We start from the raw sequence: 12,166 nt of genomic DNA, 5'->3' as shown, positions 1-12,166 counted from the left end.
AAATTCCTGCAAGAATTTTCACTTACAAATTAAAATGTTTTAAAAAAACATGTTTTAATACAAAATGTCACCTCATACATCCGAAGTTTGAATGCGGTATCGTTCAATATTAGATCTAGCTGTTTTCTGCAAAATGCATATTTAAGGTTGTGTGGTCAGCCAGACTTAAAAACCACAAAAATTCCTTTAACACATAATTAAATAAATTAAAGAGTTATTATAAAAAATGAATTAAGTGATTCTTAACAGTTATGTGTCCTAATATAAATATAAAATAACATCCAACAATGTTTGAGTATGTCCAAATGCTAGCAGACTGGCTGGAAACCTTTATCATGCGGGTGAGATTATCCGGCTGAACCAATTCACCTAGTAAAACAATTTTCCAATTTTTAAACTTCTTCTTTTACCAGTTAGTTAATTCAACAATGTTTTCAGTATGCCCAAATGTTTGCAGACTGGCTGGATTTCCTCCCTTAGGAGAGGAAAAATATTTTGGAAAAAAAGTTGAGGAAATGTGGATTTTTGTAAATAAGCAGCCAATGACAAATCATAAGCCCTGTAAACGCCTAGATTTCCATATTCCCTTCTCAGTAATGTTTTCCCTCTCTGTTGCAACAAATTTAAATATGAATAACTCCCTAGGGAGGAAGTCCAGCCAGTCTGCAAGCTTTTGGACATACTCAAACATTGTTCACACATAAATTGTCATATTAGCACCGAGATACGTAGAGATACATTGCGTGAATCATAAATAAGTGCACTCTAATTCTGTAACACCTTCCCGCATACCTTGCGCCTTGTGACTACATATAATATCTATAGCAAGTGGGATCCAGTCCAGTCAGCGGTGCACTGCATATTTTGCTCAGAATCTTTACTGCCATTTCTCGAAACTGAATGAAACATGATAAACACCTTTGGCCCATAAATATTGAGAGCATAATAACTTCATAACTCCGGCGAGATGGCAAAATGCCAACGTCAGTTGCTGTACGCGATATTTATCTTATTCTGTGTTCATATCGCGTTATGTCCAGACCAATTATTGATATCAGCATAAAAAATACTAAGCGCCGACCGAAACAAGCCGCATCCGAAACTGAAATACTTCAAATTCATATAAATTATACTTTTATGTTAGCACATTATAATCCGCTATCAAATGCCAAAACCATAGAATTAAGAATACATCGGACTGTGTCCGATAATTCCCCCACTTTCACTTTCGCCGCGCGCATTCGTGTAGTCGCCGGTAATGTTGCTTGATGAGAAAAAAAATAATCATAACACAAATGTAAGGTAAAAAAAAGCAATCAGTTAATTTCTTTAAAATTTTATTGTGCACGCGGAGACATTGATCGACAATACAGAGTAGATAAGTAAAGGGTCATTTAATAAGCGTAATTGAACTAATGAGCTTTGAACTTTTTAAAGTATAAACATAATATTAAAACAAATTTTATTTGAGATAAAACGGATATTTTTATATTATGTTAAATAATATTTGATGTTATCTTTATCTTTATAATGTCGTTCAAATGTCCCCCACGGCGTTTTTTAATCCTAGGTCTAATTTTCATTAGTTCTTTCATTAGATGAGCAAAGTATGGTAAAAAAAATTACTACCCTGGCAACACTAACGAAATTTCCATTTTGTTTTTTCGAGAATCTGACAGATGAAAAAAATAATTCAATTTTTAAGTAATGCATTTGCTATTTAAACATTCGTTTGTTAATTACACATGAAATGTAATGCCATCCTGTTTCTTTAAGATCCTAGCAGTATTTCTACACTTTAAAAAGACACAACATGGCATAGTTGAATTCAAATCAGGAGTTGCGTACTGAGCGACGTCTACAAAGAAACTAATGGGTCAAAACGTAAACCTACTCATTTATGGAGTAGTTTAGTCGCCTTCTGTTTGAAATGTGCGTATGCAGTTTCTGGACTTTTCTTAATTCTATGGCCAAAACCTAGTAATGTTATTGAGGAAAACGTCCTGTAGCTCAATCACAAATAACTATCGACGTGCGTAAAAACATGCTAAGCATTTGAGCGATTGAAATGAACATTAATGAACATGCTTAAGTTATCAGTCATAAGTCAACGCGTGTGTATTCTCTAAGTCAACGCTCTTGTCGGTTCGTTTTTTGTTCTTTTCGTAAATAAATACAGTTCACTAGCGAAAAATCGGCGTTTACTTTAAAAAATAATACAATATATTGCATTTGCAAAATAGTAAGCTTAACTTCAATATCAATACATAGATGGCGCTCCAACTCGCTTACTTCAATATCAATACATAGATGGCGCTCCAACTCGCTTGTGAATGGTTTCTCATTTAATAACATATATACAAAATTCAAAAATGTTACCTGTGTGGATATTCGCTAATAAGCGGAATGGGGAATGTTGTAGTACCTACTTAAAGTGGCCACTTAACCCAGCCAATGACAGGTCATAAGCCCTGTAAACGCTCGAATATCCATAATCCTGAATTTGAAAAAATTCTACCTCATCTCTGTAGGGATATAAATAAAAATAGTAAGGAGTATTTACAAAAAAGTGAAAATTAAATTACAAATACTATGTTATTTTATTTTGTTTAATTTTGTTTAATTTAATTTAATTTATTTTTATTTTATTTTATTTGAAGAGGGGATATACACCGCAAGACAAATAAATTTACGAGTTCTCAAAAAAAACTAAAATTGACATATAATGAATTATTCTTGATATTTAATTAGTTTTTTTTTATATTGTTTGACATATGTGATGACTACTCGTTATTTCAAGGTTAAAATAAAAAATCTTACTCATGAATTGTACTTAGAAATTGCCATTATATATCAGGTATCAGATTACCCGAACCTTAGAGACCCATAACGGTTCATTTATGGTCGAGTGTTTGTGATGGAATAATAAAAGACATGTTATTTTTTAATTCATATTTAAGAAGTAGGTTCTTATCGCTTTATTTTAAATTAAAGTATTTTACATTTAAACATATTTATAACATTTAAAAATATTTAGTACTTAGTGAATTCACCTTTATTTTTTATAACATGTAAAATTCTATTATTTAGAGAAGCGTAAAGCGAATCTAAAATTTCTGATGTTATTTCTTCTTCCCAAACTTGAATTAAGTTTTTTTTTAATTCCTCAATGTTTTTTGATTTTTTTTTCCCGACTTTTTTTTTCATAATCGCCCATAAATTTTCTATCGGGTTCAAATCAGGGCTATTCCCGGGCCACGTCAACGATTTTAAGCCAATTTTCTCCTTGAATTCATTGATCTATAAAAAAACAATAAATTATTTATCATGTGGTCACAAAATGCATTTAAAAATATATATATTTGTACTCACAGTGCGGGCTCTATGGCACGGCGCAGAATCGTCCTGAAAAATTGGGTCCGCGGTATACTGCGTAATGTCCTCGATTGTTGGAATAATATGTTTTTTTAACACTTTTTTGTACTGAATGGCATTCATCGTACCCTGTACAAAATTTAGAGGTCCTAAACCGTATGCTGTCATGCACCCCCAAATCATCACGTAGGGTGAATGTTTAACGGTTCGAGTGACGCACGACGGATGATATCTTTCCCCACGTTTTCGTCGAACTATCTTTCTGCCGTCTGGACCAAAAAGGTTGAATTTTGATTCATCAGAGAAAACAACATTTTGCCAATCCTCCAAGGTCCAATTCTGGTGCTCTTTCGCCCAATCCAGTCTAGCCTTCTTCATTTTGTCCGTGAGTAATGGTTTCTTTGCGGGACTCCGTGCTTGGAAACCATGCTCCAACAGCCGCCTGGACACTGTTTTTACTGAAAATGTTGATGTGCTGGTAGACTGCACCTCTGCGTGTATTTCAGGTGCCGTTAAAAATCGATCGCGCATAACAATTTTTTTTATTAAGCGATCATCTCGGGCAGATGTCACGCGCCCCCGTCCGCTTCCTTTTTTCCGTTCTATGGATCCAGTTTCTTGGATTTTTTAAAATAAAAACCTCACTGCACCTTCTGAATACCCAACTCGACGAGATATTTCACAATTAGATATGTTTTCTTGCGACAATGTGATTATTTTGGATTTTATCGCAATCGACATTTGCTTTGCACTTTCCATGATTGTTGTGTTATGTTCACTCAAACGCGGGTAAAACAAGACTGTTGAGACATTTTAAAATGTAAATATTGTAGAAAGGTGACACATAGTGTCCTTAATTTATTAAATAAAAGAAAGAGGTATCGATAAAGGATTTCTTAGAAAAAGGGTTCAGTAAAGTCAAGGGGCGCGGTAGCAGGTAAACTCGTAATTTTTTTTGTCTTGCGGTGTACATGAAGAGGGGATAAGGAGGGGAAGGGAGATGAACATATTTATTATTATAATGTCTACTAAGTTACATAATGCATTTTTAGTGTAAATTTTAAATCTGACAGAATGATGTTTGTGTAATCTATGTCTTTAAATTTTGTATTGTACACTGAAAAAGTCCTACGAAAAAAGTCATTTTTAACATACGATGTTTTACTTATTGGTACATGAAACAGGTGCTACCGTCTACAAATCCTGGCTGGCACATGTATTTTTATTTATTTATTTTATTCATATTTTTCGCTTACAAACTATAATTAATAATAAAAATAATGTGACCTCACTGGAGTTTCCCGTGCCGAGGGCACTTAACAATATACTTTTTTGAAATTACATTTGAGAATAAACAAAGAAGACTAACTTAAAAAACAGAGATAATTAAAAAATATTCAGACAGTTTTAAAAACATGGTATATGTTCATCTATATTATTTATATTACAAAACACACAATGAAAATAACAAAAACCTAACATAAGCTATACAGTTGTGGAGCAGTTGATTCAATATTGGTATGGGCGAATGAGACAATCCATTTTACTTCTACCTAGCTCCACTAACCATTTTTTATAGCCTTTTTAAACATTTTCTCATTACTAATTATTTTAATAAATAGTGGAAGTAGGTTATAGATTTTAACTTAATAATAATAATAAAAATCCCCTTGTCCGAAAGTGGTATTAGTTTGTATTTGTTTAAGTTGTCTATGTGTTGAGGATCTAGTGATTATATTATTTGTACGTGATGTATTGTTCCTAAACTAAGTATTATAGTTCTGTACATTCAACTATTCCTGTCATAATTTTGTGAATCAGTAGTTGGTCCGCACTTTTGTTAAGTACAATAGCTGAAACTTGGATGAATCTCTTTTTTATGAATTTTACTTCACAAAAGTCGACAGATGGAAGAGTTGAGGAAATGAGGATGTTTAAGCATAGGCAGAATTTTGAATGTTATACAGTGTGTAAAGTGGCCACTTAATCCAGCCAATGATAGGTCACATAAGCCCAGGTAAATGCCTAGACTTCCATATTCCCTTCTCAAAAATGTGTTCCCTCTCTGTTGCAACAAATTGAGAATAAATGATACTCCTGAAAATGGCTTCCTGGAAACCGGAAATATATCACTACGCTGTAGCTGATTAGTTGATTCTAAAGAACTTGTATCCATAGTTCATAGAAGTTTGTTTTTATAAGCCTTTTTTATTTATTTTTTCATTCGCCGTTCAACTAAATGCTCTAATTTTTACTGCGTGTAAGGATACATTTTTTAAATATAATTTCCAGTAGCACTGTACTTCCTCACGATCACATTTTAAAAATCTATTTCATAATGTAGCGTACATATGCCATAGAAATCCACAAAAAAGGTTCAACAGTGGTTTTCAGGTAAACGACACCTTTCTAGAGCATTTTAATAAATGTTTATCTCTTTTGCAGGGTTTCCCTCCATGCCGCTGTCAGACAACTCCGTCGGAGCAAAAGCCGATCAACTGCCCTGCCGCTGCAGATCTTCCAGTCAGGGAGTTGTTCACCGCGATGGTTACTGTCCCCGTATCCGCCCCCGCCCCCTTCCCAGCTCCCGGCACGCCCGCCACGGTCTTCCCCAAGACGGGGCTCGACATCCTCATGAACAACAACACCTTCGAGAACTTCGAGGGCTTCACCGTGGCGCCCCCCATCGGCTTCATCATTCCTCCACCGCCGACCCACGATCCGTGCGACGAAGAACCATTCCAAATCGTACCTAATGTAGAATTCACCGGAGATAAAAAAAGTGCAGCAGGCAACTTTAAAACTGATCAAATTGAAGATATCGCGAAAGAAATTTTTAATAATACCGATGGATTTCAGTATCCGCATCAAATAGCGCCGTTGTCTCAGCACTGTACCTTTCAAAACGGGGGCAACATCGAGGACCTTCTCGGAGACCTAGAATCTGTTGGCTCCAACGATTTTGTCAATGATTCAATTTTCGTTTGCAAGACCAGAAAAGTGATCCAACAGTTAACCACGGTCCAAAATAGTCCTATAAGTCCAGGTGTGAATCCGTGCGGATGTAATTGTAAGTGTAGTGTAAACGTGACAGAAATAGCTCAAGCGCCCGATGTTGTTATCGTAGATTCTAACAGCGATGGCAGTCAATTCTTTAGAACTGAAAAAAACATCGAACTTAATTACGATTATCCTAAAACTGTCGGCAGTTGTTTAGGAGATGGTACTCAACAGGACAGTGATGTTTTGAGAAATGTAGACCAAACGCAAACGACGCACACAACAACAGAAGTCAACAGTACGGTGATGATGATCGAAAGAAAGAAAAATCCTCTCAAAGGTAGAAATAAATTCCCTCTTTTCGGCCGGTCTCATTCTGCTCCAGTTGAAACCAGCGATGAACCCATTTACGCCACAGTCAAAAAGCTGTCAAATAAAATCAATAGATTAAACATTAGAAATTTAGAAAATGAAATAAGATATGTACCTCCTCCAGAACCGAAAATAGAAGATATAGATAATACAGTAGAAGAAGCGAAAGATAATTTAAAAGAAACAGAACAACCTAGTGAAATAAATGAAGCTGATTTGAAGGAAACCATACCTAAAACTAACGGTGTAGTTTATAAATCTAGTATGAAAGCGGACAGCGCTAGCGAGTCGTCGGATAAAGGGAACGCAAATATCATTCCAAAAAGCCCACTGGTGCGAAAGAAAAAACGCTTCACAATCCACTTCAAAAGAAAAACGAGCAAAAGCAGAAACAGCATAAAGGAGGAGACGCCTGAACAGTTGGAGCCAGAGCCGGTAGTGAAAAGTGATAAGTTAGAAGTAGACATTAAGTCTAGCGAGTCAGAAAAGCTTTTAGACGCATCGTCATCTCCTGATACTCCCGACACGGTGAAATTCAAAGAGCATCCTCCTTTTTTTTGTAAAAAGCATGGCAAACCCAAGCACTGCCCCGACAGCCACCTGCCTCACCATTCTCACCACCATCACCATCACCGCACTATCACCCACTGCGGGGGGAACAAACTTCACAGGGACGACGATTACCCTCACCACGGTTGCTTGCTCCACAAACGAGGTTCCGATCGAAGTAACGACATGGTTTTGAAGAAAGGTTTTCACCCTTCCAAGCAATATTTCAAGCAAGATAGCTATCAGGTAAATTGGTACAAAAACTCACAAGAGGAGATCTCAACCATTCGGAATCAAAATTTATTGATGGTGTTTGAACTATTCTTCAAAACTACGCGTTCGTTTGGAAATTCATAAAAATAATTTAAACATGCTTTTTTTCTAATTTTGTGGTTATAATCATTAACATGTGAATGTCAACATTATGGGAAAATGTTATAAAAAACAACCCTATGAATGATGCTTTAAATTGAATCACCATACATCTAACCCCAGAAAAAGCATCCTGACAAACTGCGTAGTGCAGAAATAGAATAATAGCCTTCCTGATGCTGCACGCTTGGTTAATGCATTTGAAAACCACCTGGACGAATACATAAATTTATAATGTTTTTAGTTTGAATTTTCTATATTTAAAACACAATGCATTTTTTTTATTTTTATATATTTGGACCCCTGTATTTAGTAGCCTTACGTGTCATGTACAAGACTAAGGTACTCGTAAAAACTCGTCTTGGAAATGGGATGTTTGATTTTGATTTATTGCCTTTATGAGTCCAATCACCATTGTTGCAAAGTTCAAGAACAACGGCGCGTGATAACTACTTTTAACTACAGTGTGGATATCTGTTAAGGATATTCCATCTTTCCTGCATTCTGCTTCAAGATTATGGCGTTGCAAACTGAAAAATGGGCACTGAAATAACAGGTGTTCGATACTCTGCGAAGAAATATCATCGCATGGACAATAGTCATCATTCCTTCCATCAAACACAGGCAGCCCTATTTTATATTAACAGATCAAGTACTACTAATTATTATATTCACTCGGCCTATTCAGAGACCACATAAACTTCGCAATGAATTTAGCTCTATTGATATATTTTGCTGTTTATTATCGAAATATCAAGAAGACTTTGATAAATGGTAGAATAATATTTCTTGGGTCATTTAGTCATTTTGTGTTTGAGTCCCATTACTGTTTTTATGACTTTATATCATTGAATTTCTATTTGTATTTTTGTGTTTATTTATTTTATATAGATTATCACTTTACAGTACAAGAACCGGGTTGTGATGCCGTGGTAGTATTGTGGACCCACGGGCCAAAGGTCCGAGGTTCAAATCCCACTCTTCTACAACTCGATTTCCATTTTTCCAGCGCAAGTTATTTACGACTTTTAGGAAATGGTCTAAAAATTTTAATATTTGATTAAAAAGTATTTCTGGCTAAAAAAAACAAAGCAAAGGTGTAAGCTACCATGTGTTTTTCAAAACGTAAATGCCCGCAAGGGCGTTAGCTATGAATAAATAAATGGAGTATAAGTGTAATGGTCAGCGAGTTTGCCTACCATGCAAAAGGTGTCGGGTTTGATTCTTGACGTAGTTGATTTAAAATATTTATTTTAAGGTGCTTTTTACACTAGAATATTTCAAAGTCGCTGGACTGGTACCTGAAGCATAAAACTTATCATCTTACCTTCATGTAACAAAAAAATTTATCAAGATACGCTGCAATTGGTGTACCAATGCAGCGCCCTATGCACCATTAGATGCAGAAAGGGAATTATGATGATGATTATGAATAATAGCAATGTAACTAAAATTAACCATCTACCTGTTATTGGTGTATAGGGCACTGTATTGGTACACCAATCGCAGCGTATCTTGATCATTTTTGTTACATGAAGGTAAGATGATCAGTCTTACGCTTCAGGTACCAGTCCAGGGGCTTTGAAATATTTTAGTGTGAAAACACCCTTTTGAATAAATATTTCAAATCAACCATGTCGGGAATTGAACCCGAGACCTCTTGAATGGTAGGCGAACGCACTGACCATTAACACCACAAGGTCGACGTACATACCTATGATATATTATAATATTTTCATGGATCGTTTTATAGTTTAAAAAAAATGTGATCGCTGCAACACGCTCATTTTTGTCAGATCAAGAAAGGGGTTTGTTTTTTTACCTCATTTGTTCCCACAAATAAGGTTTTATTCTTCTTTTTGTTCTCCTGTAAAATTTGTTATTTGTTCATGAGTCCGCTTTTGCGGTGTACCCCTCGATTCTGCTACAGCCGTCCTCATTAATGTTTTTCGTTTTAGTGAAATAGTTTCTATTGCAGGAGATGACAACGTCCCACTCGGAGCGCGAGCGCACCAACAGCCTGTCGTCCTCGGGCCACTCCGGGTTCAGCCTGGCAGGGGCGAAGCCCCGTCGCCTCTCCGCCTCCCGCAGAGAGGGCAACATCCCCTGGTGCGGTTGCTGGGGAAACAGCTGTCTCTAGCGAGCCCGCACAAGTGCTACAAACTCTGTTATCTGCAAACGTTATACCGTCTCAAAGATTATTAGTGTTTATTTATTGTGTTTAATTGAGTCAGTTCTGTATGTGAAATTGGACCAGGATCCTGGATGAGCAGTGGAGAGACGTTTAAGTCCGCCTCGTAGTCTAGTGATTGACTCGTTTGGTAACCATGCTTGAGGACTCTGGTTTGATTCCTGGTGAGGTCGACATGAAATATTAATCTGAACAGTGGTTTTTCACTGCAATATTTTACTGTCCCTAGACTAGCACCAGGAGCGTAAGTCTGATCACCTTATGTAGCTACATGCAGGGTTCGAAAATACCATGATATTTGTATTAATATTAATACTCTGATATATAATGTAATGTATATAAAAAAAACACATAAAATCTAGCGCACAATTATAGTGCTACAGTGTGTTGAAGTGATCACCTTGCACATTTTTCATTGTGTGGATACTACAAACGTGTTTTAACGTGGAAGAAATGTTAGACCGAGACCAAGGATTTTCTCTTTTTCAAATTATGATTATTCATTTTTTTTGATTATTCAGTTTAAAAAAAATATATGATAGGATTTTTTTTCAAGTTTGCCATAAGAATGGGCACTGCAGATTAAACAAACACCTTGCTAGAATGAACCTTTCCGAAACTTCTAGATGTGGGTTCTGCAGTGCAGACAAGGAAACACTTATACACATTCTTTGTGAATGTGGTGCTTTACATCATAAAAAGAGCCTTATCCTCGGGGCACCACTGGTTAAACCTGAGGATGTTATAAAGCTCGCCCCCTACCTAATAGCTCGATACTTTACGAATCTGGCTTTGGAGGGCGAGATTTAGCAAAATGCGAACTCTCGCTTTCCACACAGTAGCCAGATTCTTTAAATGCTTGCGTCGCGATTATGAACGCTATCTTCATCGGTACAATCGAGACGGTATAAACTAACATCGATATTTATTTACAAAAATGTGTATATTTGTATGAAAATTCAAAGAGTCTTCTTCCTGTAATTAATCATGTTTAAAAAAAGAAATGTAAACATATTCTATTTTTCATGCAGAAAACTTAATTTTATTTTGTAGATAAAATTGAAGATAAATTTGAACTTCCCATTAGAATACGGGCTCTGAGCATGGAGTGGAGTACTTGGAGAAAATGACTATTCACGTGGACCCGTCACAATAGATCTTCATGGGTCGCAGTGGCGTCAGGAGCTTGTATAACTCTGACTTATAGTCCTTAAAATAAAGCTTGATTAGAATGACAGCTGTCAAATGCATGTCAGTAGTGATGGGAAATTACTGATCACTGATCATGTACCGATCGAATCGATTTTATCAGTTTTTTCATGCAAACATGAGACTCTGTTTCCAAAAATTGATATAAAAACGCAAAAACAAGCCTATTATGGTGTGTTTAAAACAATTGCTTACTAAAAAATAAGACATTAATTACTTTTTTTCATGAACAAAACAAATGAATTATTTTTGATCAATCTGTCCCATCTTTAACATTTTTGCAAAATGGTGTAACCTTGTAAAAACGTCGTTAATAATTAAGTTTATTTTAGTTTTAAAGCTGATTTTATATAATTATGTTGATTTTTATGTCAAGCAGTGTATTAAAAAAAATAATTAACATGCCAGATACCAATGATTTTTTGTGTAAATAAAATATAAATCACTTCTTAGGCGTTACTACAAAGTTATGTCGTCACTTTTGCTGACAACTGTCATTCTAATCGATCTACATTTTAAGGACTTTAAGAATAAGAATGAGGAGTGTTCCTCTAAAGTTTCGCAGTCAGGCCCTGAAACCTGAAAAATTATAATATACATCAGGATATATATCCTTCGAACCCTAACATGTATGATGATCAATATATGCTTCATTTGGTGTGCAGTGCACCATTTACTATCTGGTGCATTCGCTCCATAATGATGATAAGATATTCAAAACATCTACCGAAGTTGAAATCAATCTTCACTAGGAATAATAACCGCCATCTCAGAGGTCATTCGTTGAAATGGAACACTACCTCTTTCACATCCAAATCCAGGAAGAACTTCCTGGATTTGGATGTGCAATGGAATAACCTTCCCGGGGATGCGGTTGGTGAACGAACGCTCAGTTAATGCGTTTAAAAACCGACCGGTCACACACATAAATTTATATTTCCCATTGACATATACACGCCTTGAACCCTCAAAACTGATGACACTTAACTCATGCCCAAATGCTCAGTCATGCGTCATGCCTAACGCCATAGAATTAAAAATAGTCCAGAAACCGCATACGCGCATCAAACAGAAGGCGACTAAACTACTCTTAAAGGA

At 35.9% G+C, this 12,166-nt stretch overlaps 1 protein-coding gene across 2 annotated transcripts in view; it reads left to right on the top strand.

Moving 5' to 3' along the window:
* LOC148280668 (uncharacterized) overlaps window positions 1-9,958 on the top strand; it is a 104,468-nt gene extending 94,510 nt beyond the window's left edge. The window contains exons 6-7 of one of the 2 annotated variants that reach the window (XM_088228022.1): window positions 5,821-7,542; window positions 9,647-9,958. In XM_088228022.1, coding sequence (XP_088084148.1) covers window positions 5,821-7,542; window positions 9,647-9,808 — 1,884 coding nt within the window. In that variant the 3' untranslated portion in view covers window positions 9,809-9,958. Of the gene's footprint in view, window positions 1-5,820; window positions 7,543-9,646 lie in introns of those variants that run through there. The other variant, XM_088228024.1, reaches the window with a different exon arrangement.
* Window positions 9,959-12,166: the final 2,208 nt, after the last annotated feature.

This window comes from Micrasema longulum, unplaced genomic scaffold, assembly GCF_059751315.1.
Source record: "Micrasema longulum isolate JH-2025_06_02 unplaced genomic scaffold, ASM5975131v1 h1tg000554l, whole genome shotgun sequence".
Classification (NCBI taxonomy): Eukaryota; Metazoa; Arthropoda; class Insecta; order Trichoptera; family Brachycentridae; genus Micrasema; species Micrasema longulum.
Note: the sequence above shows the minus strand (reverse complement) of the source record. Positions and strands in the feature narration are given on the sequence as shown.